At 41.4% G+C, this 26642-nt stretch overlaps 1 protein-coding gene across 1 annotated transcript; it reads right to left on the bottom strand.

Annotated features, from left to right (window-relative positions):
• Window positions 1–546: 546 nt before the first annotated feature.
• On the bottom strand, window positions 547–24924 carry LOC101128717 (putative adhesion G protein-coupled receptor F2P). Its single transcript, XM_063707651.1, has 9 exons — window positions 24824–24924; window positions 20429–20471; window positions 19180–19331; window positions 18012–18245; window positions 15688–17049; window positions 11280–11321; window positions 7721–7780; window positions 4572–4648; window positions 547–3341 (listed from the first exon to the last, which is right to left on the bottom strand). The coding sequence occupies exons 1-8, from the start codon at window positions 24893–24895 to the stop codon at window positions 4601–4603; spliced, it is 2013 nt and encodes a 670-aa protein (XP_063563721.1). The 5' UTR covers window positions 24896–24924; the 3' UTR covers window positions 547–3341; window positions 4572–4600.
• Window positions 24925–26642: the final 1718 nt, after the last annotated feature.

The following is a 26642-nucleotide window of genomic DNA, read 5'->3' as shown; positions in this document are numbered from 1 at the left end:
ATTGTTGATGATTTTTAAAGGCTGATACTTTTTTTTTTGCCTGTTCCGATGTTGAACTTGGAGGAAATTGGCTGATAAACTGGTGCATAAATTGTGATCTAATTCCTAACCTAGCAACAGAGAGATTTCTGTTTTATTTTGTAATGACCGGGACAAGGAGTTCTCACTGAGCCACTACATGACTGTGGTAATTCAGACACAGAAGACACTGTGTCCACTTGTGGGGAATGCACATGATTTGACTTTGGACAGGGGAGCCAGTTTGCATTGTTCTTCTAACCACCAAACAGTCCCACACATCCTAGTTCTACTGTTGTCTACTCACAGGCCTTCCTTCCCCAAAGATCTAAAGCAAACCTTCATTTAGATATTTCCAGGAGAAATGTGGACAATAAGGAGAGGTAAGTGAGGAGGCAGTTTTGTTATGGGTTTTATAGCAATGAAGGTCAAGGAGGTGCTGTGTATGGAAATGGGTCAGTTCCATTTAGGTCAGTAGTTAAGAAATGGCTCATTTGGGAAGTGGAGAAGCCAATATCAAGCCATTGTGTAATCAAAGGACTTTTTATTACACATATTTACCGAACATACTCTATGTACAAGGCACCATGCTCTGCACTATGGGCATACAAAAGTGAGTAACACAGTGAGTAACAAAAGTGAATAACCCCATTCCCCAAAACATATACATATGCACACAAAAAGACCAAAAGGAAATAAACAATATAACACAAAAGTGAAGGACATAGATTATAAAATTACAGGAAATCAGGTGGGGAGAATCAGCGCTTCTGGTTGGACCAATCAGGGAAGAATTCTTGAAGAAGGCAGAAAGTGAGGGAGAGCTCAGGCACACATGCAGTGAGCAGATCCCTGTGATGTGTACTCTTTCCTGGCCAGGTAACTGTGTATTATGACCACAGTAATGAATGAAAGGATTTTTCAACGGTAAGCTCAACAGATTTTGCTGGCTGATACCCCTAATGTTGAACAGACCAAATCAAATGCTTAACTCTTTAATTTGGAAGTCAGTGAACTAGTTCCCATGAGGGTGTCTTCAGCCAAACTTATGCATGGGGTCATGGCTGTGTGTTTGCTTGTGTCTGCGTGTGGGTGGGTGGGTTCATGTATTCACAGGACTCTAATTTAAAAAAAAACAACTAAAACTAACATGTGAATTTGAATGAGCAATTATTATGAGCCAAGTACTATACTACTTTACCTACATTTATCCACTTAAAGTCTCAGGGATTTAAATGGCTTTCCCAAGAATCGTTATGTATTAAGTCTGATGCTTAAAAATCTGCCTTGGACACTATCAGTACCAATTTCTCCTAGAGTCACCTGACCAAATCACTTTCTTGGTGAGGTGTCAGCAGGAAACTGAGTGAGTCTCTACCCAGGGTCATCCAGAGTCAACCTAATCCATGCAGTTCCTTGACATTTTTCAAGATGGTGTAGAGTGGGCTTTGGGATGCAGGAGAGAGGGCATAGCTTCTTCCAGGAATTCCCAAATAATTCCAGAGTTTTTCTCTCAGCATCCTTGGGGTTTCTTGGTTAATGATGAGGCTAAGGTGAGGTGTCTTTCCGACCATCCTGTCTCAGGGAGTGAGTATAGCTGAGTAGTGAGTACTTCCATAATAGATGTGACTGCCCAAGACACAAAGCAGATGCTAGGCCAGTCCCTCCCTCTCTCCCTAGTGCTCAGAGCTGTTATCTGTGAAATGAGGCAATTGGAGTTCGTCTTTTATAAAATTTGTCCAGAGTTACCATCCTGTAACTATATTTGCTTCATGAAATTCCATTTTCACTTCAATATATGGACTCTGGGTAAGTGACATTTCTTTGTACCTAAGCCTGCATTGAGGAAAACCAGGACTATGTCTATCTCACCCCTTCTCTTGAAAAGAACATACAAATCTATTGGTAAATGGTAAATTAAAACCACTCTCTGACTTTATTTGTGAAGGATGCTTTTGTTGTCCCAAGATAAGCAATGCCATTTGAAAAATGACTATTTCTCCAGGTTGATGCATTTTTTTTAACTTCAGATTGATGCTTTTTGTCTGCTCAAACTTTCCTACTTATAGGAAGATAATTTGTAATAAGAAACAAAGAAAGAAAGAAAGAGAGAGGGAGAAAAAAGAAAGAAAGAAAGAGGGAGAAAGAGAGAGAGGGAGGGAGGGAGGGAAGAAGGAAGGAAGGAAGGAAGGAAGGAAGGAAGGAAGGAAGGAAGGAAGGAAGGGACTGCACTCATACCTAAAGTGAGTCCCACTTTCTCCTTTGTAATGAAACATCATCAATACTGACTTCTTGTTGGGATAATTAAAGGCTGCCCATTGCCCCTTTGCCTTCATCCACTAGTTAGATGCTGCTGCAGTCATCTATGTCCTTGCTTTGTAAAGAGGCTTTTTTTTTTTCCTCAAAGAGCTTCTACCTACAATACTGTTCTATCAGGTAACACCTGGTTTGAATGTTGAATTTGTTTACATATAGGTTAAGAAAAAGAGCAGCTCTGAATTGGAAATGTGATATTTCCTCTCTCCAATCCCAGGTATCAAAAAAGCATATTGTTGGTGAGGATTGACCTTACATTGTCAGTGTAGGCAGAAGATCTTTCAGTGTCTATATGGTCTTGAAGAGGAAGTACAGGGCTGGGAACCAGCACACTTGGGTTTCTACCTCTGGCTCAGTCCTCGATTAGCATTGACTCACAACTCCAGGCTTCCTTCCATCTCCTTAACTGAAAATGGTCATCTTTCTGTCTCAAAAGCTCTATGCTTTTCCCCTTGGTTCATGGCCAAGGAAGTTGTATCTAAGCCTAAACCAAGTTGACAATCCAATCTATTTAAATTTGAAAAAGTGGAATATACTGGCAGTGGATTCCTTTTGAAAAAAAAAATAATCTGCAATGACCTACTTAGAGTCAGCCCAACTATTTGTGACTATTCATGAGGCTCCTCCCTCAGCAACACACAGAATCCAGCCAGGTGAAATCCCAGGCCGCCTTTTCCAAGATGAGACAGAGGTTGCTTTCTGAAGACAAATGTGACCCAACAGCATAGAGATGGAAGCCCCAACAAAAACCACGGTCGTGGCCCCCTTTGTCTTTTTGTTTGCTGTGGCTGCCCAGCATGACATATATGTAGCTATGTACAGTTGATGGACGAGAAATGTTTAGTAGCACAGAACAGCTTTGACAGAGGAGCCTTTCATCCTTTCTGCACATCACGCCCTCCTCCATTAGCACCACATGTGTGAGCTTCCTACATGTTCTCCAGAGGCAAGAAGACAGGAATGAGCACATTTCTCCTTTGGGCTCTGCCATTCCTGGAATATACAACCTTGTCAAGAACAGAAGATGACAGCTTTAATGTACAAGTAGCAAGATTCATAGGCTTTACAACATCTGCATTATAAGCTCACTGTCTTGAACAATGAGCCCATTTGGGTACATCCCTTATGGCCGATGGAGAGTCTCCTCCCTTTAAGCCACTTTGGAATCCAGAGAACAGTCTTTTCTGTTGCCCACAAATGCTGAATTACACACCTTGTCTTTCTCTAAGCTGGGCCACCTCCTTTTGAGTGTAACACTTCTTGGAAAAGACCCACTTTTTATACAAGGCCCTGGACTGCTACAGAAAGCCACAAAGGTTGCTGGAGCCTGGATGTGTTGGGAGGAGGGGTGGGAGGCCCTCTCTACATAGCTGGGTGCATCTATCTCTGTTTCTGTCTCTGTCATGCTGTATGTGTCTCTGTGAGTCCATCTCTCTGGTTTTTTTTTTTTTTTCTGCATTTCTCTGGATCTCCCAATGCATCTCTTATCCTCTCCGTGCATCTCTCTGTCTCTGTCTCCCTATGAATGTGGGTATCTCGATGTGGGTTCCTCTGTCTTCCTCTCTTTTCTGTCTCTAGACGCAGAGGGACATCGAGACACAGGATTGGAAGACTTGTGTCTGCACATGTCCTTGTATCTAGGTGGCTCTCTTCTAGTCGTGAGCCACCATGTCCTTCTGTCTTTGTGTATCTGAATTTCTGTTTCCCCCTGTGGCTCCTTTCTCCACTTCTATTTTTCTATATATCTTTGTCTATCGCTGAGATCTCAAATGTAAATAAACGTCTCCATCATCCCTGAGGCCTCTCATAGCTATTATTTATCATAATACCTTGATCTCTTCAGGCTAGGGAAAACAAAGGGGCCACAATGGGAAATCTGGGGATACTGCTGATATCATATAGGATGTCCTGGGATAGAGAACTAGAGAGAAGATTGAAGAGAGGGAGCAGCTAAGTAAAGCAGGCAGCTCTCCTCACTCCCATCTAAAAATCACCCAGGCTAATTTAAAAGCATTTTCAGACACGCCTGCTTAATTTTCAGGGACAAAAAAAAATTTCAGTAGCTTAAGAATTTGAAGTGTGAATATATTTCCAACCATAGCTAGGTGAGAATAGACTGTATAGTAGAATCCTTTTAATGAAGAAAAAATCATTTCTAATTATAATTAATCAAATTGCAATTTTAAAAGAAATGTCACATGTATGACATATATGGGAACCCCTTGCTTTGCACTCACCTCCTAGGTTAGGGATGTAGCCTGGTTTGTTAACTTGGGCCTTTGATGGGATGACAAGATAATTCAGAAGAAGCATTCTGTTGAAGACAAAGTAAAATTACATTTATTAAATATCATTATTAGTCTGTTTTCAATTATCACAATTATTCAAAGCACCTAGGGAATGGTGATCCACAGCAATTCCTTTTATTCCTTCACTTTATTCCTCTCCTCTCCTTCTTTTTTTTTTTTTTCTTGAGACAGTCTCACTCTGTCGTCTAGGCTGGAGTGCAGTAGCGCAATCTCGGATCACTGCAACCTCTGCCTCCCAGGTTCAAGCGTTTCTCCTGCCTCAGCCTCCTGAGTAGCTGGGACTACAGGCATCCGCCACCACACCCAGCCTCGTGATCTGCCCACCTCGGCCTCCCAAAGTGCTGGGATTACAGGCGTGAGCCACTGTGCCCGGCTCCCTTCTCTCCTTTTTTATATTGGAACCACTGACAACATAGGAACTGACTGCTGTGAGAGATCCTCCTCCTCCTTGGCCTGGCCTGGCTCTGCCTACTGAAGGAGACCCTAATTTGGGAGGGTGTTGGACAGTGGAGAAGACATTGAGTGGCATGGAGAGAGAGAGACAGCAAAATGGCTCCAAGCTCTCAAATAACTCTTTCTCAGCTGGTCTGCTGAAATCCTCAGCGTTAAAGCCATCCGCTTGTAATGCGCCTGTGTCCAAAGGATGTCCTCGTGTTTTAGGAATGTGTTGCCAAAGATAGGTAATACATTAACTCACTGGTAGAATTACTACCACATAAACATAGGCTAATTCATCACTTCAGATATAAAATAAACACAGACAAGCAAATTTATTATGCTGGGTTTGGGAAGCAGGACTGATACTACCCAAGCAGGTGCCATGAGGAGGGGAGTTGAATCTGGACTACAGAAGATTGCTACCTAGGGATTAGAGGCCTACAAAGCAGAAGAGAAGAGCGCAGATGAAACACCTACTTCTGTCCTCTGAGCAGGGTTGATAAAACTAATTGCAGGCAGTGACCTAAAGTTAGTGAGCAAGAAATGAAGGGAGAAGTGCAAGAAATTAGGATAAATTTACCTAGTACCTAGGCCAGTGATTGTTAACCCAGATAGCACGTTAGAATCACTGTGGAGCTTTAAAGAATGCTTAGGCCCTACCTCCAAGAGTTTCTAATTTAATTTTTCTTGAGTACGGCCTGGAAAGTGTGTGTGTGTGTTTTTTTTACATGGAATCTCACTCTGTCACCCAGGCTGGAGTGCATTGGTGCGATCTCGGGCTCACTGCAGCTCCTCCACCTCCCAAGTTCAAGTGATTCTCCTGCCTCAGCCTCCCGAGTAGCTGGGACTACAGGCATGTGCCACCACACCTGGCTAATTTTTGTATTTTTAGTAGAGATGGGGTTTCACCATGTTAGCCAGGATGGTCTCAAACTCCTGACCTCAGGCAATCTGCACACCTCAGCCTCCCAAAGTGCTGGGATTATAGGCGTGAGCCACCATGCCCTGAAGTGGTATATTTTTAAAGCTTCCTAGGTGTTTCCAAGGTACAGCCAACATCACCACTGACAATGGTGTCAGACAATCGACAACTACTCATAAAATGCTGGATATTATTTTGACTTATCAGTCACATAAAACCACAAAGAGAAGTGGAAGAAATGACTAGGATTTTATGACACTGAAAAGCAGAATATCTCTATGATGACCTGAATGGATCAATTCTGAAACACGTAAGGAAAGGAGCAGAGCTAAATTGGAAGGGATTGAGAGAGTCAGGACTCTCTCCTGAGAGCACCACGGCAGAGCAAAGTGAAAGAGGAGAGTACTTACATCAGGGATGCTTGTTGGAGACAAATATTTTCAATGCCAGAACACTTCAGGGAGTCTTTCGATGAATGACCCTCAACCTTGACTGTACATTAGAATCACCCGGGGAGCTTTCAAAACCCCCAAATCCAAGCCACACTCCAGACCAATCAAATGAGAATCTCCAGGGGTGTGACCCAGGCAACCCCATTTTTTGAAGCTTCCCAATTTATTTTAATGTGTAGCCCAAGTTGAGAACCATTGCTTTAGACATTTATTAATGTCATTTGCATTGAACTTTGGGTCTTTTTTTTTAAAGCTGAAAAGGGTACAGAGAAACCAGCAGACTCCCAAGTATGGAGACCAAAGACTAAAAACAAGACCAAAGGTTAGGTAAGAGTAAGGCAAAAGGAAACAGGAAAAGAGAGGGAAGAAAGAGAAGAGAAGAGGAGGGCTGAAGAAATCAACAGAGAGGGAATGGGAAGGCAAAGAACGAGGATGGGGCAACACTGCTCTCAGGGCCACAGGGTGCCCAGCCCCATCAATTAGCCTCTCTCCATGCAGATCCCCTGAAGCCCCAGTCCATGACAGGGGATGTGGACCCTAGCAGACACTGGCATGGGAGGCTCTAGATCACCTCCTTGCTTGTTGTGGGGGTATTCCTTGGGCCAACCCTGAATCTCCTTTTGCTGCCATTTAAAAGTTTTTTAAAAAATTGAGTGGCAGTTTTTCCCTCCCTCAAAACAGTTCATGGCCCTCATTCTTTGCATAACAATACAATGTTTCTAAGTCACAGGAATAGAAGATAAGTTAACAACCCTGTTATAGTCCAGCCTGCTGTCCAATGACTGAATCTTCTCTACAGCAACCCTGTGCAGGCCCCAAGCCCATTTAAGCCACTTCAGTACCATGGCAGCTGTCCCCTCTTGAGTAGTTCTTTGTGTAGGATCAGAATTTGTTTCCCTGGAGTTTTTACACTTTGGATGTGGGCCAACTGATTGGAGTCATAGAGAACAAGTGAGATGTCATGGGAACCTAAGACTTCTCTCATTTCTTTCATCACCTGCTCTCCTACTATGTGGTTTGAGGTTCACCCTCCAACGCCAGCCACCTTGTCACTCTCCTCTAAATTCAAGTAACTCCACTTGCATCTCTTTGCATCCCCATATTCCAGAAAGAATCTCAACTGTTTAAGAGGCACCCAGCACTTCTGGGAAATCCACACTGCAAAGTGTTAAGGTGAGAGTGTTAGCAACACTCCATATGCCAGAAACTCCAAGATTGTTATCTTGTTAAACTTTTAAATACAAAAATGAATATGAAAGCTTTACCTCTGATATTCTGGAGCTCCTTTTTGCAGAGGCTACTCGACCCTTTAAGGCTTCTCTTATCTGGATATTTAACAAAAGAAGTTAAGAATTAGAAGATCGTAAGAAGATAACACGTATGCTTGGGCCTGGCAGATATTGTGGCCAGGTGCTGTGTTAGCAGCTAGGTTCTGTTGGAGGGATATGGTGGCATCAGTGACCTGGTGTAGTAGTCTTGGAAAAGGCGGAAAGATGGGAAGAGACAAGAGAGGTGGAGATGGCATAGGATACTCACTTTCAGGGCCTTAAATATGGACCCAATGCCTGAGAAATGCAGTTTGCCACAAGTTTGAGAATTCCTCGACATAGCTTCTATTTTGTTTTTTTTTTCTTGAGATTCAGTCTCGCTCTGTTATCCAGGCTGCAGTGCAGTGGGGCCATCTCAGCTCACTGCAACCTCTGCCTCCCGGGTTCAAGCAATTCTCCTGCCTTAGCCTCCCGAGTAGCTGGGATTACAGGCGTGTGCCACCATGCTTGGCTAATATTTTTGTATTTTTAGTAGAGACAGGGTTTCACCATGTTAGCGAAGATGGTCTTAATCTCCTGACCTCGTGATCTGCCTGCCTCGGCCTCCTAAAGTGCTGGGATTACAGGCATGAGCCACCGCACCTGGCCTAGCTTTGGCATTATTTTTATGGAGCACTTCCGTAATCACTTCTCACAATTTGTCAATTATTCAAATCACCTTTTCTAGAGGAAACAAAGTACTATACGACTGGACATGGTGGCTCATGCCTGTATGTAATCCCAGCACTTTGGGAGGCCAAGGCGAGTGGATCACTTGAGGTCAGGAGTTCGGGAACAGGCTGGTAAACATAGTGAAACCCCCTCTCTACTAAAAATACAAAAATTAGCCGGGCGTGGTGATGGGCACCTGTAACCCCAGCTACTCGAGAGGCTGAGGCAGGAGAATCGCTTGAACCCAGGAGGCAGAAGTTGCAGTGAGCTGAGATCGCGCCAGTGCACTCCAGCCTTGGCGACAGAATGACACCCCGTCTCAAAGAAAAAAGTACTATACAACATAGCAACAGTCCATGAAATTCATCTTCCCTAACTAGGTCATCCTGTCCTTTTCTCTAAGTCTTGCCTGCTGAATACAGGCCCTCTTCTTATTTCTGCTATACAAAATATTATTCACCTTCCAAGGCCTTGTAGAAGTTCTGTGTTCACAATTCATATATGCCAAAGTCCTCCAGCACAGGGTGGCTTCCCCCTTCCCTGCAGATGCCGTATTCTTTGTCACATACAGACCTCAAACCACCCCTCAGGGTTGGAGGACGGTGTGCTCAAGGGCCCATTGGGATCCGTGAAGATACATTGGCACTTCTACTTACATTTCTTTGTTCTCACCCTTTTTTACTCTTAGGTTTCATAATGCACGTAACACTTTTTAGGTTAATAATGAACACATCTGGGGATATGTACTCACTGTGTTTTACTAATCCTAAAAGTTTGAAGACTACTGGTATATACAACTTTTGGTCAATGAATCATGTATGGTCCTGTGACACTTTGGAGTATTTACCTTTCATATCATAATTGCAAAGGTAAGAGGTTTTCATCTTGATAGAAGGTTCCATAACTTGGAGTTCTTTGCACATCTCACCTAACACTGGTAAACTAAGTAAAAATGCGGCTGCTGGTACTGTGGCTACACATACTAGTTGTGTTATTGTAAATAATAGAAACATAATCCTGTGGCATATGATTGGGCGATACCTTAAGTGCTTTGTGTTTTTACCTACAAAATTGCATTTGTTCTTTGTCATAATCTAATGGAGAAGGTAGAGAAAGCATTACTATCTCTGCATCCCAACTGGCTCTGTTGCCAGGCTGGAGTGCAGTGGGGCGATCTTGGCTCACTGCAACCTCTGCCTCCCGGGTTCAAGCAATTTCCCTGCCTCAGTCTCCCGAGTAGCTGGGACTACACGCTCATGCCACCACGCCCAGTTACGTTTTTGTATTTTTTAGTAGAGACGGGGTTTCGCCACGTTGGCCAGGATGGTCTCCATCTCCTGACCTTTTAACAAACCTTTGATATTAATGTAATAGAATATTACTGGCAGTAGGCTGGACACAGTAGCTCATTCCTGTAATCCCAGCACTTTGGAAGGCCAAGATGGGTGTATCCCTTGAGCTCAGGAGTTCGAGACCAACCTGGGCAACATAGGGAGACCCCATCTCTACAAAAACGTTTAAAAATTAGGTGGGTGTGGTGGCATGTGTCTGTAGTTCCAGCTACTCAGGAGGCTGTGGTGGGAGGATCACCTGAGCCCAAGAGATCAAGGCTGCAGTGAGCCGTGATGATGCCACTGCACTCCAGCCAGAGCAACAGAGTGAAACCTTGCCTCAAAAAAAAAAAATTAACACATCCTTTTCTCTAAGTCTTGCCGGCTGAATACAGGTGCTCTTCTTATTTAGTAAAAAATAAATAAATAAGTAAAAAATAAATAGTAAAACATAAATAAATAAGCAAACAAACTCTGCAGTGAAGGTGGGGTGTTTGGGGGAGGGAGTGGATTATGTTTTTGTTTGTTTGGGGTTTTTTGTTTGGTTTTTTGCTTTGTTTTGTAAATCCAACCTGGTAGTGTTCCTTTTCATTTTTATTTATTTATTTACTTTAATTGACAGAAGGGGTTTGCTTTTATATCTGAGAGGATTGTTTGCTTTGCTTTTTCCAGAAGGTAGTATGGTACAATGGAAAGAGGGTGATCTTAGAAGCCTGAATAAACATTTGAGGGTTTGTTCATTTGCTTGGTTTTTGTCTTCAATGCTCATCATTTATCAAGACTCATCTGTATTTGAAGAGTTTCTTTTCTTGACTCCGCTGCTATTCAAGATAGAAGTAGGAACTCACACTTCCACCCAACCTTGCAGCTAAGACGTGACCCCACGACCTGAACTCAGCCAATCAGACATGACAGTGCATAAATGCAGGTGCTGGTGTACCAGTCAGGCAGGGTGAGGTGATCTCCCAGGCAGCAGTAGCGGCAACTCTGGCTTAAGTGTTTACTGCCTGACATTGGCCTGGCGAGCTGTGCTATCTGTGCCCAGCAAAGTGGGGAAGAGCAATGGTATCTCTTGTGGAGCATTTCTGTGCTGTGCATTGGTAACTATTCCTGGAGTACAGCCTCCAAAACTCCAAGTCAAAGAGACCCTCCCAAAGATAATATTGTGAGATTTAATAAGTTCCTTTTCTGCTTCAACTAATCAGAGTGGGTTTCTGTAGTGATCTTGAGCAAGCTGTTCACTCTGAGTCTCAGTTTCCTCATCTGTAAAATTGAAAATAGCAATACCTACAATTGTTTTAAGAATCAGCCCTAATGTACATAAAACATTTATTCCCATAAGAGCTTGCAAATTGGTCAATATCATTTGCAATGTAAACAGCAGTGATCCAGGCTTCATACATCTGTACAAACGACTGAAGTGAAAGCTTTTCAATAAATAGCCTTTACAAGCCTTTACATGGCCAAGTACTGATAATACAGAAAAAGCAACAAGAAGAATTTACATTCAGTACCTTTGGATCCAGGATGGTTCCAAACACTAGGATGAAGAAACCCTGGGAAACACAGAAGAGGGAAGAAGAGCCATTTACAAAAGAATCATGATGTTAAAACATACTCTCAGTTATTACCAATTCCTATTTCAATAAAATGAAAACAATTTTATGAAATCTCTTAATTTGTCATCCTCAGATCACAACACCTAGATTCATTCAATGCATATTGATGAGTGTCTTCCATATGGCAGCCACTGTAGAGGTACCTCAGTAAACCAAAGAGACCAAGGCCCCTACATCATACAGGAATATTTTTTAAATTTCCTTTTACGTTGGACAAATTCAAAGTGTTTGCACTTAGCAGGAGGTGGGCCTCTCAACTGAATATCATGATCCAAGAAAGAGTCAGAAGAGCTGTTGGGCAATGAACTGCAGGCTTGCTGCCCCCGAACAATAAGTAAGAGAAGCTTCCAAAGAAAAGAGCAGAAACAGCTGTTGCTCAGCTTCCCATAACACCTTCAGCCTCCTTCTCTCATCCACTACAAAGAATATTATAAAACTTCTAGAGAAAAGTCAAGTGTTTACATCCTCAAAAAATTAATGACATTAAATAGATTGAGTTTCTAAGCACATGACAAGTATTCCCAATATGATGATATAGAAGGAATTAATTAGCTTTTATATCTTTTATTTTCCATACCAAAAAAACCCCCATATAAAACCCATAACAGGCTGTTCCTCTATAGCTATAGTCCATTTGAAGTTTTTATTTCTTTTTCACATACATTGGCACAAAACCCCCCTTGACGAAGGAAGGGCAAGTTGTAGTTCCATTTTTCAGTTAAGGAACAGGAACTTCCTTTTTGGCATTCAAAATGTGATAGACAGGAACATTCATTAGACAAAAATTTCTCCTAAATTTGCAGTTACTCCCTCCGTGGCGCATCTGAAAAGGGAGGTGAGATCATGACCTTTTATTTAGGAATAGCCTTGCTAACCTGCTCTGACTTCATAAGTGAGTGTGAACTCTTACCTACCCAGAGGCCTGTTGAGGTGCATGGGTTGTATACAGCTGGCACCATAAAGATGTTACAACCTGGTATTCATCGCTGAGAACAATACCAAACCTACCACTATTTGGTAAAAGCCCAGATGAGAGGTGGAGGACCTTACAGGGACCAGTGTACATCCTTGCAGCTAATCCAGTCCCCCAAACACACTAACATACACCTTTCTCTTCAGCCAGTCCAACCCTCAAAAGCTTAATCTCCATATGGCTTTTATGAGATTGTTCTGTGTAACGCTCTGAGCCTACAAGGTAATTATTGAAATCTGTTATTGTATCTGCTACAAAAAAAAATATTGTTGGCATGGTCTATTAGGTTGCAAAGTTATCATTCTTACAAGGCCCCTTGGGACAAATATATTCCAGCCTGATTTTGATACTAGGAATACATTTCAAGTCAGGATCTCTGTGAATTGGGCCCAGGAATTATATTTTTTAAAGATCTGGGAACAACAATTCTAGCATGGTTTTTCCACAAATATGCTGATGGCCAATATTCTTTGGCTAAAGAACTAAGAGGAATTTCTCTCCTTATAAGATTTTTAATTCCTTGGGGTTGGTCTACCTATATTTGTATCTGCAACATTAAGCATAATGCTTGGCACAAAATAAGTAATAAATATAGTGTCTCTTCATTTGAGTGTATGTATGTGTTTAATTTCTTTATTATGCAACCTGCACTTTTATAGTTATGTAGCATGACTATAAACATGACTTTATAAACATGTAACAGGGAAATACTCCACTAGGATCACTTTTCGTCGGCCCATGCCACCTTAGAGAAAGTTATGCAAAATATCTTTCAGAAGATTTGGATAAAAAAATTGGCCATAAAATTTAGTATCTGGTTGAGAAGGGAAGAGAGAATATACCTAACAAACAATTCACCAGTAGCAGCTTCTTTGCATTTCTTTTAGTAGGTAAAGCACAGTTTGGACAGGTAAATCTCAAGGTGTTCTCCCAGGTTTTGGTATATGTGCTTTGTTTTTTTTTCCCACCAAAACAGCTATGAGGGAGTCCCAAAAACTCACCCAGCCCACAATTACTCTCAGTAAATACAAGAGTAGGATGCCAACCAGAAGTTATGGATGAACAAGGCGGCTAATCGAGGCAGCAACTGACACCATAATAAAACCTCTATAGTAAAGGGGATGGTTGAGCTTTAAAACTAGTGCAGATATTCCCCTGGGGCTAGGACCAGGAAATCTTTACAAGAGTCTTCCTCCCACATCGTCTGGGCTTCTCAATATGTTTCAGAATCACTCCCCTCTGTCTGCTCCATCAGCCTCTGCTGCTGCCCCTCATCTCTTCTCATCCTAAGACTTCACTTCTCCTGCTTTTTCCACCCAGTTGGTTGTGTCTCCCATCTCAGTAGATCCATGGCTCCTCTCTCCTCCCTCAGCGGATGCTCTGATCCAGTGATATGCTAGTAAATGGCAATAAACTCTCCTCATTTGTAGTGTTTGCCAATCTCTATAGTTAATTACACCCACCATGGCCTATTTGAATCTTGCCCTGTGACATCGCTGAGCATGGATTTAGGAAGAGATGGGCAGTAGCACATCGTTGTACAGATTTTCCACCATGCAGACACAATAGAGGCAAGTAACCTCCAGAGAAAAGGTAGACAAATAATTAGGAAGTGATGAGTTCTGAGGATACATGACCTTTACTTTTAACCTAATTTGTTTAATTGCAAGTCTATATGATTTAATTGTTATTGATGACTGTCTTCACAACCAGCTCAGAACAATCGTGAAAATATAATTGGCAGCTCCCGTGAGCCAATACAGGCCAGCTCCAACACAGCACTGCCCAGTGCCCCCCACTGGGCCTCACTGACACTTTGTTCTCAGCTCCTCACTGCCCCATCTGTACTGGCGCTTAGATAGACCCCTCCCTGTTCCTTACTGGGATTCAAGGCAGAAACTAAATTGAAAGCACAAGTGATCCTACTATGACAGGTAAAGGTGCTCATGATATCAAAATGCAAGTGCTCACAGCCTTGTCCAAAACAAAGCTCACAGATAAGATGGCCCTAAGGGAGACAAGAGAAGGAAAATGGTGTGGAATGAGTCATGAGCTCATGAGGGGTTTATGAAAAATAAGGGTTTTACCCAAGTCTTTTCAATGACTAGTTTTGTAAACATGTGTAAAGCAACTGATAACTACCAAAAGCTATACAAATGTAGAATACAATTAATATTTTCTATAGAAGTGCAAAAAAGTAAAGACTCAAAATATGAGATACCCCTATTATTATTAACATTGCTCTTCAAGACATCAAAGCATTTATTATAAAGTGAAATCATTTATACATAAATTCTGAAAAGGGAAAACGAGAAGATACTTGACTTAAGATATCTATTAGGAATTAAGTAAAGCATTTACTTGAAAATAGTCTTACTGGCTACTGCACACATTCAGAAAAAAAGACAGTGTTTTAGATATCTTTAGAAAAATAAAAGCTTTCTTTTCAATTAGTTACTATCTACATATTAACATTCAATATAATAAATTTTGGATCATTCACATACTATAACACAAAACAATGGAGAAAAATTTCAGTCAAGAAGGAAATTATTGAATGCGGAATGGTATGCAGCCATTAGAGACATATTCATCCATAATGAGCTGGTAAAATTCTAGAGCATATTTTTAAGTGCAAAAGCAAGTTACACAATAATATACATTGTTTTAACCCCTGTGTTATGTGAAAATATGTTTGTATAAGCATAGAAAATTTGGCAAAGCGTACACACGAAACTGTGAACGTTGCTTAATTCATCTAAGTGTGATAAGAGAAGAGAGGAGAAACTATCTTCGATACCTCTCTGTAGAGCTTGCCATGTTAAAATAAGATGGTTTCCAATGGTAGTTAAAAATCCTAAGTGGAAGGAAATGTAATAAATGTGCAAACTTTAATACCTCCAGCTACATACCTAAATTTTGGGGAAGGTGTTATTGCTTAATTTTTAAACCATAACAACTTAGCCTATTACTAGGCTGTCTATGGTCTTTAGATCACTTTAGTACTTGATCCTTTCCCATTCACCATTTAATTTCACTTTCCAAACACCCCTATAAAGTGAACAGTATTGCACTCATTTTATATGTGAGGAAAATATGGCTTGAAAAAAGTTGAGTAAATATCCCAAGATCATGTTATACATTATTAGTAAATGAAAGAGTCAGGATCCAAATCCAGGTATCTCTGGAACAAAAGTTTATTTCCCCACTCTATATGCTATTCCAAACCCATTGGCTTTTATGTAGAAACCTAATGTCACAAGCACCTAATCACAGAACATCTTCATGAATTCTCTCACTTTGCACTTGGTCAGAAGCATCTGGACTTACCTGGAATGCATTGAGCAGGGAGAAGATAATGTGGAAGGCCAGGGATCTGTCATCAATGACAGTGGCTACTCCAAATCCCCAGGTCAGTCCCAGAAGTGGTGTGAGGATGGCGATGTTCTTGCTGATTCTCACAATGGTTCTCACTTCCTGGAACATGGAATTGCCAATGGCAGCTCGCTGGGTCTTGACAATCACCAGTGTGACTGTGATCAGGTTTACTACCACGATGGCCAAAGCTGGGACCACGAAGGCCAGGAGGGCTTTGGTCACGTCCCAGTTGAGCCAGCAGGCCTCAGGTCGTAGATAGCCTTTGCCAGGTTCAGTGGCAGCAACAGTGATGGCAGCAATGGCCAAAGGGCATCCATAGCCCACTGAAAACAGAGATGCCACCAAGACTGACTTGGACAAGGTATGGAAAACAATCATGATTCCATAGAGGATAAGGAGTGCCTTGGCAAGCATCCAGAAAAATACAGAAAGGTAAAAGAAATGAACAAAAAATGTGGCTGCCACACATCCCCTGTGGTGTGTTATTGGGCCACTAAGAAAGGAAGCCACAATGAACCACACATCTGCCATCAGCAAAGTGGCTGCAATGTTAACAATGCACACATGGCGTAAATAGGTGATCTCTGTCTTTGTCACTTGGCTCCAGACTAGGACCTCAATGGACAAGCAAAGGATCAGGCTGCAAATAGAAATGCCCAGGCCTACATATGTGATGTAAGTCAGAATCAGACTCTCTAAGATGTGAGGTGACATAAGAATTGAGAAAGAGGTAAACAATTTGCTTGGCCTACATTTGCAAACAGCTTGCTGGGAGTTTTCTTGAATCATTTTGCAGGCCTGCTGGTCCCATCTGTTCTCCACAGAGTGCCAGCCAACACACTGTGTCCTCCTCTCCTCTGACTTGCTGATCTTTTCAAAAATCAGTGAGATTCTTTTAAGTTCCTTGGGCAAAATGGCAGACAGGACAAGCCCATTTACAGTAACATTTTCCAAAAGACTGGCTTCCAAAATAGCCCCAATAGTTGGAAATGCAATGCTGATGACCTGAGAAGGGGAAGGCACCTTCCGAAGTTCATCTCTGCTGATCAACACTCTCCCAGTGACTTCATTGCTGGTATCATTAATTCTCATCGAAAAAGTGAAATTTTTTCCAATGTTATCTCCAGATATGGTGGTGCCCATAGTATGAATGAAGACATCTGATATGTCAACAGGATGTTTATCTATGAATAGCCTTCTTGCAAAGGAGTTGACTGAATGTAGCAGGATATAGCTGCTGTTTCTGTCAGGAATGAAAGTCCAGTTGGAGATGCTTTTGCTGTTAAGAATGTGGTTGGCTATGGTGCTGTAACTCTGCCAATGAAGAACCAGTGTTAGTACTGAGCCAGTCTCTGAAACTGCCAGCACATTCAACACTCACCTTTATAAAGCGTGCTCCTCCAACAAGCAACCTAGGCATACTCTGGGAACTTCTTAGCAATATAGAATCTCAGGCCCCACCCCAGACTTAATGAATCAGAATCTGCATCTTAATAAGATCCTCAGGTGACTTGCATGTACACTGAAGTTTGACTTAGATGATAGAGCAACAAAGGAATTGCCTCACCATGCCCTCCTCCATTTATGCAACGGCCTCCTGCGAGCCAGGCCACTGGGCAGCTTTCCACATGTTCATGTCCATCATCCCCTCCATATCACACCTAGGCGAAACTAGCAACTTGCTTACCCTGCTCAGAGAACCCATCACGTGATTAACCTCTGTTGCATCCCAAATGTGTTGCAGGGCCCTATACAAGAACATAATAAATTGGAAATTCACCCTGGAGTCTGAATCTACTTTTTACTATCTTTGCTCTGAAGATTTAAAACAAGCAAAATGGACCCCGTTCTATTTCATGCTTCTGCAGTGGATAGGTATGGCTGTTTTCTTTGCATTCAATTATTTTCCATTTTAGCAACCTATCCTGACTCACAAATGAAAATAAGAAGAGTCTTTCTCTCTCCAGAACATAGAATGTTTCTTAAATGTATCCAGTAGCCAAAAGATACATTGGTAACTCATACTCCAAAGTTCAATACAGTACAAAGTAAGTGCTCTCTATAAATATTTGTTGATTAAATATGTTTACTTTTTCCATTCATTTATTCATCCTTTCTTTAATGAAGATTTACTGAACACTTGTTTTGCCAGACATTAGAAATGCTGATGTGAAAGACATGGTTCCTAGTCCCTAAGAAGCTCACAGAATACTCCAACAAACCTGCATTCCTTTCCCACTGAGATAACGCTCTACCAAGTATTCAGGGACACTCACCTGCATTTTTGCCTCATCAACACCTGTCCATATTGCTGTTGATATGTTGTGTAAGAGCTGCACAATTACGGCGATGTTTCCTGGTATCCGGGGAGACTGTTGAATGTTTCTAATTACACAAGACAAATCTGTGGGACACTTTTGTAGCAACATATCTGTTATGGTCTCAGACTTTCCAGTATATACACTTATTTTTATATTGTCTTCAAATGGCTGAACCAAATGTGAATCCTCCTACGATATGGCAAAAAGAAAGAAATTTTTATAATTTTTATTTTTGTGTTAAATGTAAAAGTACCTTTACTAAAACTTAGGACAGCCTAACATAATGTTTTTCTATTTTATACTCTCAGAGTCACATCTGCTGTGAAATAACTTGACCAATACCAAGTTGTATGAACCAGCAAATAAAAGTCCCTCCTTCCCATCTACCTATTCCTTAACTCCCCTCTCCCCGAATAACAACTGTTATCTTCAGCATATCTCTTCAGATAACCTGTATATATAGAAATTTCTAGTGCCATTTAAGCTTATTTGTAATATTTATGAAGGGCAAATCATGAGCCATGAGCCTGTCTTAAAAATAGAAATTTGAAACTCGATTTGGATGAATCAACTGGAACACCAAGATTGAAAATAGCAATAGAAAGTATCTCCCATAGATTCAGACTCTGGTTCCTACACTTTACGGCAGGGGTGGCAAACTATGGACCCAGGCTGGCTGCCTGGTTTTTGTAAATAAGGTTTTACTGGAATGCAGCCCGCCCATTCATTTAAATACTGTCTACAGCTGATTTCATGCTACAATGGCAGAGTTGAGTAGGCACGACAGAGACCATGTGACCCACAAAGCCTGAAATATTTCTCTCTGTCACTTTCCAGAAGTTTGCTGACCCTTGCTTTAGAGGACTCCCTTCTGGCCCTCCTGCAGCCTGCCCCTTCACATGGCCAGCTGTCCATGGGCACAGACTTTCAGATACCCAAAGTTTAGAAGGCCATTTTTGCATAGAAAGTGAGGCTAGTGGGTGCTTATCTATTCACCCATCCCTACATGCTGCCCTGCTACATGCTCATCCTCTTTCTTACTGAGGGCAATATCCACTGCCAACGGGAGGCTCCACTGTGCTCATAGAGTCCATATTAGAATCTATATTGCAAAAGAAATTACCTCAAAGATGTTGAGGGCATTAAGAGTCCGGCAGGTGTCAGTGATCTTGTGCCATGTCTTTTTCCTGCATGAAAACCCCATATTTCCCTGAGTGTCTGGAGGGCAAGGTTGAGTACACTGGGAGTAGTCTGTACAGACACCATCGCATACACCTGGGAAAATGAAAGGAGACCATATCAGATGGGAAGGTCTGGGCTCTGGGCCCATTGGGCCAATCACCAAGGTGTCACTGCAGTGACAGCACATAAATCCTGCAGACATCAGTGTCTTCTTTTCCTAAAGTGGAGGAAGACTGAAATGGATCAGTGGTCATCATCTATTTCAGCAACAAAATTTTATTGTTTCCAACAAAATCTTATCCTGAACTGTAGTGTATAAAATAGATAAAAGTGGAACACGGCCGGGTGCGGTGGCTCATGCCTGTAATCCCAGCACTTTGGGAGGCCGAGGTGGGCGGATCACAAGGTCAGGAGTTCGAGACCAGCCTGGCCACATGGTGAAACCCCGTGTCTACTAAAAATACAAAATATTAGCTGGGTGTAGTGGCACGTGCGTGTAATCCCAGCTACTCAGGAGGCTAAAGCAGGAGAATCACTTGAACCCAGGAGGTGGAGGTTGCAATGAGCCAAGATTGTGCCACTGCACTCCAGCCTGGGAGACAGAGTGAGACTCTGTCTAAAAAACAAACAAACAACAAAAAAAGGACTGTCCCAGGTGAAGTGAGAGGGACGAACCCCCAGTACAGTCCACTAGTTGGAATCCACTGCTTCCAATGTTTGCTAAGAAGCCTCTCAGCTCAGGAGCTCTATAATATGTTACATCATCAATGAGTTCTCACAGACCTGTTCTAGCCACTGGCCCAGTTTGAATGGGCTCAATCCAAAGGATCTATGGCAAAGAATTCTTAGACAAAGATGGAGCAGAGGGTGCTGGGAGGAGAGAGGAACAGGGCTGGGGTGAAACGTACAATTTACTACCTGGTACTATGCTCACTACCTGGGTGGGATCATTTGTACACCACACCCCAGTGATAAGCAATTTACCAATGTAAGAAACCTGCACATGTACCCCCAAACATAAAAGTTAAAAAGAAAAAAAACACAAAGGTACAATTTAATATGAAGGAAAAAAATCAGAGTCATCAAGGATTCCATCTGCCATGCCACAGGACAGAAGGCTGAGAATGGCCCTCTATTATAATAGATGGACAGCAAAACTTCCACGTGATAAGTAACTGCTGCCAACATACCGTGTGGCCTGGCAGGCACCTTCTCCTTGCTTTTGCTTGCAGCCTACAAAGGGAAAATCAAAATTTGCATCAAAATCAATTGTTGATATGCCAGCCCAATGGCTCACTTTAGTCACAAACAACCACAGTTAAATTAGCTATGATACCAGCATGGCCCACCCAAAGCCGAGTCCATGAATTATGGCTCCTCTGTGACCCCATTTTCCCTTCAGCCTGGACCCCATTCCTCTCCCACTGCTACTCAGTATGAGCACTCCTCTCTCTCCAGTAAGAAAAGTCTATGTTCTATCCAGGAAACACATTATGAGCAGAAGTGGATTGACCAGGAAGTTGACAAAGGTTAAGCCTCAGAGTCCCTTGCTCATATGGGAACTTTTGAAGCCCTGGGAGAGGGTCTAGCAATGAGCAGATTGCTCTCCCCTCATGCTCAATGAGCAGATCATCTCATGTGTTCACGTGATCATATGTTTTATTAAATTCTCAAAAGCAAAATGTTTTAACTACCTGCCATCTGTTAAGAGCATCATTTTTTGCCGTTTCAGTGTTCTGCCTCCTTCATACTCTCCCTCATTTTGGGTATCACCAGAGAAGCCGTATCTATTCATGGATTCTGGACAAGTTAAGCTGGGATACATTTAGTTTGAATTTAGTCGGATATACTTATGTAGTTTCCAGTCACTTCTGCATTACAGTGAGAACATCAACACGTAAGTGACATCAATGCTAAGAACATTTACAATTATTCACAGAACAAGAAAATTCTAAGTTGCCTGATATCTTGCAGCTCACATATGAAATAAATTGGATGGAATTTTCCCAAATTCGATAACAGTCCTACATGTTTACATGCCATTACTAATAATAAATTAGAAACTCAAAGATACTTCTCTAAACTAGCAATAACAAGAAAAAAAATTTGATCAATAATGCTGCAGGAAAGACTGAATAATATTTCTATTCTCTCTATAGAAAAAAATTATAAGATCATGCAAGTATGCAGTCAAAAATGTAAGAACTAAAAGGTGGGCATTTCATTAATAAAAATATTGTTTTATTACTAAACAATGCTAAATAATACTATCCAGCATTTCTAAATTTGTTGTGATTCCTTTTCTCATTCTAAATAAATGTTCACTTTCCCCTTAGTTTTGTATTTGTAACATTGCATTCTTTTTCCTTAGGAGGACTCCTCCAAAACCTAGCTCCCCCATACCATGAGCATCTCCATCACTCCTAATTAGAACCCCCTCTTTGTCCCATCCATCGACACCATACCTGACCTTTCACTAAGAAAGTGTCACATAGTGGTCAAGGGATGTACTCTGGGAGTAGACAACCTGGGTTCAAATCTCAACACCAACATTTGAGACCTTGGGAAAGTTGATCCCTCTGTGCCTCAGTTTCCTCTTCCATAAAGTAGAGTAAGAACTATAGTACTATAATTGTATGATTCTTGCCCTAGAGCATGTGCATGAGGAATAAACGAGCTCTTCTATGAAAAGCACTAGGAATGGGCTCCAAGAATACTATAAGTCTATTTAAGAATTTACTACTGTTATTACTCTGCACATAAACTTACTGAATTTCAGTTACATACAAAGCTCAAGTTTCCCCCTTCCAAGAGGTCTTTCCTGATCCAGTTCTGCACATGATACATCTTTTCTTCTGGCTCCTATAGGAATCATCATCCATACAGCCAAACACATATTCAATGCTTGGCATATTCTCACCTGACCTGCCATTTTGCTATCTAATCTTTTTTATAGAAGCATATTAGCTCCTCAATTAAATTACAAGTTCCTTAAGAACATGGACTGTGTATTGTGCTCCAGTATATTCCTCCAAGTAGCTAGTTCAGTGTCTTGTACGTATGTGTGTATGCATATATACATTTTAGTATGCATATATATACTGACGTATATGTTCATGTGTGTATGTGTGTGTGAGGAGCGACAAAAAGACAGTTTTCTTGCTTCTGCACTGGAATAGTGTTTCCTAGTGGCTGAGAAGAGCCTTAACCCAATTACTCCAACTTGAATTCCAAGTTCTAATCCATTGAGGAAGAAATTGGAAATTCACTAACATAGCTCTGTGACTAACTCTTGGGGTTCATGCCAACTCATGGGGTTCTCCTTCACAACCTTACTTCTCTCTATGTTATCAAGAAACAAGGCTGAATATTCCCTCTTTTCTCTACCAAATAAGAACTTATGGGGAATCTGAATTGAGCTTTTGGGGTCTCTCCAAAGTCAAGAAACTATCACTGAGGATTCATATATGAGAAATCACTGACAGAAGATGACTTCTCATTTTATAGTCCAGAGAATCAAGCCTTATCTTATAGGTGGAAGAATTAAAGTTCTTGCACCAAACAAGAACGCTAAAATAATATCTTCAGAATTTTGGAAGACTTTATATATCATCCAATCCAGCCCTCTTATTTTACAGTTAAGGAAAATGAGGCTTGATATTGTGGTGATTTGCACAGGGCCATGCAGGAAATGCCCCTTACAGCTAGGATGAGAACTTAGATCTCCTGATTCCTACAATACTGCCTTTTCTAAACAGCCGGCCTGTGTTCAAGTGCAACAGGCAGAGGGGATGAGTGGAAGGAAACATAGCCATCTCAAGATACTCAAAACCCATCTTGATAGGACCATGTTCTTCAATACGTTGTGATAAATGCAGTTATAAGTCAACAACTCTGGATGATACTTGGTCCATTAAACAAATCCAAGTGAAGTCACATTATATTTATCATGTATGTGGGCAGAAAGCCATGATATTCTGTTTACTTGGAGTTCCGAAAACTCGGCCTTCTTAAGGAAAGGACCTGATTAATTTCTTCCCATCTAAGTTTGCCAAAGCACATCGCATACTCCTTTGGTTATTTCATTTCTAGTGTAGCATCCAGTATAGATCACTTTAGCTTTGGATACCAACAGTCCCCAACCTAATACTGTGAAAAAAAGATACTTGCAAACCGGCAACCTGCTCAACCTGCTGAGCTGCCTGGGAGCATAGGCAGGTCAGGAGCCAGCAGCATCAGCAGCTCAGCAGCTCAGCACCCAGCAGCTTGTCTAATGAGAAGAGAAGGATAGAATGTTCCCAGTAAGGTAAATCCCAATGATCAAGAGAAACAAAGCCAACCTCCCATGCTCTGCCTACTGTCCACATTCTGTCTTGCAGAAAAGCGTGAATGTGGAAACGGAATGAAGGGAAGAAATAGTAACAAGCTGTAGGGTTGGACAGCCTTCAGGAAATGGTCTTTCCAAGAGTCTCTAACTTCTCCCGGAAACCAGGTACCTGTTTAGTATTAGTGGGGAAGGGGAGCCATGGAGAAGATTCCCATGCAAAGACAAACTAACTTGAGGATAAAGTAAATATCATTTGAAAAACTCTTGGAAGGAACTTCCAAAGTCATTTTTTTCCTAAGAGGCTTTTGTTAAGAAGACATATATTAAAATGGAAAGATCAAGAAGCCGAGAATCTGAAAACAGAGGTTCTGGCCTTGGCCCTGTAACTGAGTAAGTACGCACCTCAAGCAAATCACATCCCACACCATGGGTCTCCATCTCCCTAACCGCAAAATAAGGGAGTGGAGCTTCACCAGTTGATCTCAAAGCTGCCTTCCAGAACTTGTGGTCAAATAATAGTACCCTCTTCAGAAGATGCTCAAAATATTTTCATGTATCCTCTCTCTGTGCTCCTCTACAACTTATTTTAAATGGGTAACTAACAGGGAAATTAAAATGACTTATGGTGTCAGGAAAAATATTTCAGAAAGAGCCATAGGGCCTCCGTCCTACAAAATTTAAAAGAGTCCATTGCCAGAAACTCCGTCCCAGTGAGACCTTGTTTAACCACTGCCTGAGTTGCTCATTGCTTCTTCTAGCCCATTCATGGTGTTCACTATCAGGTTTCTTATGGGAGATGCTGTTGCCATTTTGGATGGGACAATGCTTCATTGTGCCAGGCCATTCCTAGGCCCTGCCTCTAAATGCCACTAATACCTCCTGGTCATGATGGCAACCCTTAACACCTCCACATTTTCAAGTGCCCCCAGGAAATGGTACCACCCTGGTTATGAGCAGCTGAAACATTCACTATCAGAAGATACAGAACAAAGTATTTATTACTCTTAAATCACTTGAGCCTCATTGCATCTCAGGAACTCATGGAAAAAAAGTTGAGAGAAAAGCAATGTGTAGCTATTGGTTAAAATGGGTTTTGTTTAGCTGTAGTTGCAATTACTTCTGGCTGGGCAAGTCACTCTGTCACCATCTTTTCCCTATACTTCAGCTCTCTGGTAATGGAGAGCTGGTTAGCTGATGGATTTTATTGCCAATTTGCTTTCCCCACCAGTTCATCCTCCACTCCTTCCCCTTTTCTTACCTGATACAATGTCCTACAGGACTCTGTGGGCAAAAGAAACACCAAGTAGTACAGCAAAAGTGTATGAGTCATTGTCTTCCACACAGCTGACTTTCTTGTTTCTATAAAAATAAATAAAAAGGCAAAATGTCTCCAATTTGAAGCTTTCATAGGTCCCATGCCACTGCAGACCCAGTCAGTTCACCCATGAGACTGGGCTGTCTTCCTCTTCCGTGCTGTCTACTCAGACCTTTCTGCTCCAGAGGCAGTGTCCCGTGGCCTCCCATTGACTTCGTTCTCTAGGAGGCTGCAGTGACAGCACAGGCAGCATTGGGAGACACAGGCAATTGCTGAGATATCCCCCACCCTCTGCTGTTGGCTTGCACGTCACTCCTAACATGAGAACCCCTCCAAAGGAAGCTACTGCCTGCCAGATTTCACCTTGCCTGCATGGATATAATAAATAACAGCCTATATTCAGGGAGCAGGAATGATGATTCAGTCTCTGGGTTAGGCAGGGCTGAGAAATCTGTGAATGGCTACAGTAGAAGATGGGCTGGGGTTCCTATGGGCAAACTCAGCCTAGAAATATCTTTTGAAGAGGCTTGGCCTATTATTCCTCACTCCCACCTAACTCTGGAACTATATGTTCATAGGTAATCTGTGATTTCTTCAAAACTGATCTTGATCATGGTCTGTTATTGTTATTTCTACCAGAACTGATATCAAAACTAAACTGATTCCTTGAGACCTAGAACAGTGCTTGATACATGGTTGGCACACAGTATATTCAGTAAAGAAAGAGGAAAGTAGGGAGGAAAGATGGAGGGGAGGTGGGTAGGAAGAGCTCATAATTTGCATCAAGGTCTGTGCTCTGTAGAGGACTCACCTAAGCTAAGAAATTTAGTATTACACTTTAATAATGTTAATATTTTTTATCTTGAGTTGAGATCATTCTTGAAAGCTATTTGCTGTTTCTTCACTTTTAGATAAAAGGATTCAGAAGACTTGAATGTCATCAACAGAGGCCAGAAGCAATCACAATGGTTTATATTTGATATTTGACCATTTTTAGCCAAGAAGAACTCTAGCCCAATCGTGCATAATTCCATAGGAAACAATATCATTATTTTAAAGACTAGGCAAAATTCATTTTCCAGTCATGTTTCCTCCATTGAAATACTTGCCTAGCTAAAATTCCACTGAAATTCAATGATTATTTAAAATATTTTGTATTGCCTATCTCAGCCTATTATTAATACAGCTGTCCAAACATTTGTAGTTCTTACACAAAGAGGCTACTTTGTTAATCATCACTTTATATGTATTTTGTAGCAACACAGATGGACACACAATTTCAAGTAAAATTGCCAGCCATATTTTCATCCTTTATTCCTACCTAAGTTAATCAAACAGATGAAAATTATGGTATAAAAATCATCAAACTGACCTATCAGAATCATCACCAATGCAAGTACTGCTTTGGGCAAAATAATCAAAATTAGAAAAAATTAAAGCCATTGATGAATTTGATGACATAATGCTCATGAAACCTAAAGATGACTCCACGTTTTTCTGAATCAAGTTGATTTTATCTTTCAAAATTCTCATCATACAGAATGTTCTTTTTCTTAACTAAAACTAATTCTAAAAAATGATTTAGGGGATGACACAAGACAACAAACTGTCGTAATGTCAGCACTACTCAGCACAGAAGCTCAAGTAGATCTTTTTAAAAAGAAGGTGTATGATCAGCTGAGTTCTGCAAATCAGGGTGAAACTCATTCTGTTTGCTTAAAATTTTAATGTAATATGTTGAAAATCTGTTTATTAAATTGTC

This window comes from Gorilla gorilla, chromosome 5 (assembly GCF_029281585.2).
Source record: "Gorilla gorilla gorilla isolate KB3781 chromosome 5, NHGRI_mGorGor1-v2.1_pri, whole genome shotgun sequence".
NCBI classification, from domain to species: domain Eukaryota; kingdom Metazoa; phylum Chordata; class Mammalia; order Primates; family Hominidae; genus Gorilla; species Gorilla gorilla.
Note: the sequence above shows the minus strand (reverse complement) of the source record. Positions and strands in the feature narration are given on the sequence as shown.

Bases quoted from the DNA above. Each gene is read 5' to 3' on its own strand.
- LOC101128717 (XM_063707651.1), bottom strand. From the start codon at position 24,895: ATGACTCATACACTTTTGCTGTACTACTTGGTGTTTCTTTTGCCCACA. The intron at 11,322-15,687 runs GTAAGTCCAGAT...TGTGTTTCCCAG, and splicing joins CCCTGCTCAATGCATTCCAG to GGTTTCTTCATCCTAGTGTT. The intron at 4,649-7,720 runs GTAAAGCTTTCA...TGTCTTCAACAG, and splicing joins GGAGCTCCAGAATATCAGAG to AATGCTTCTTCTGAATTATC.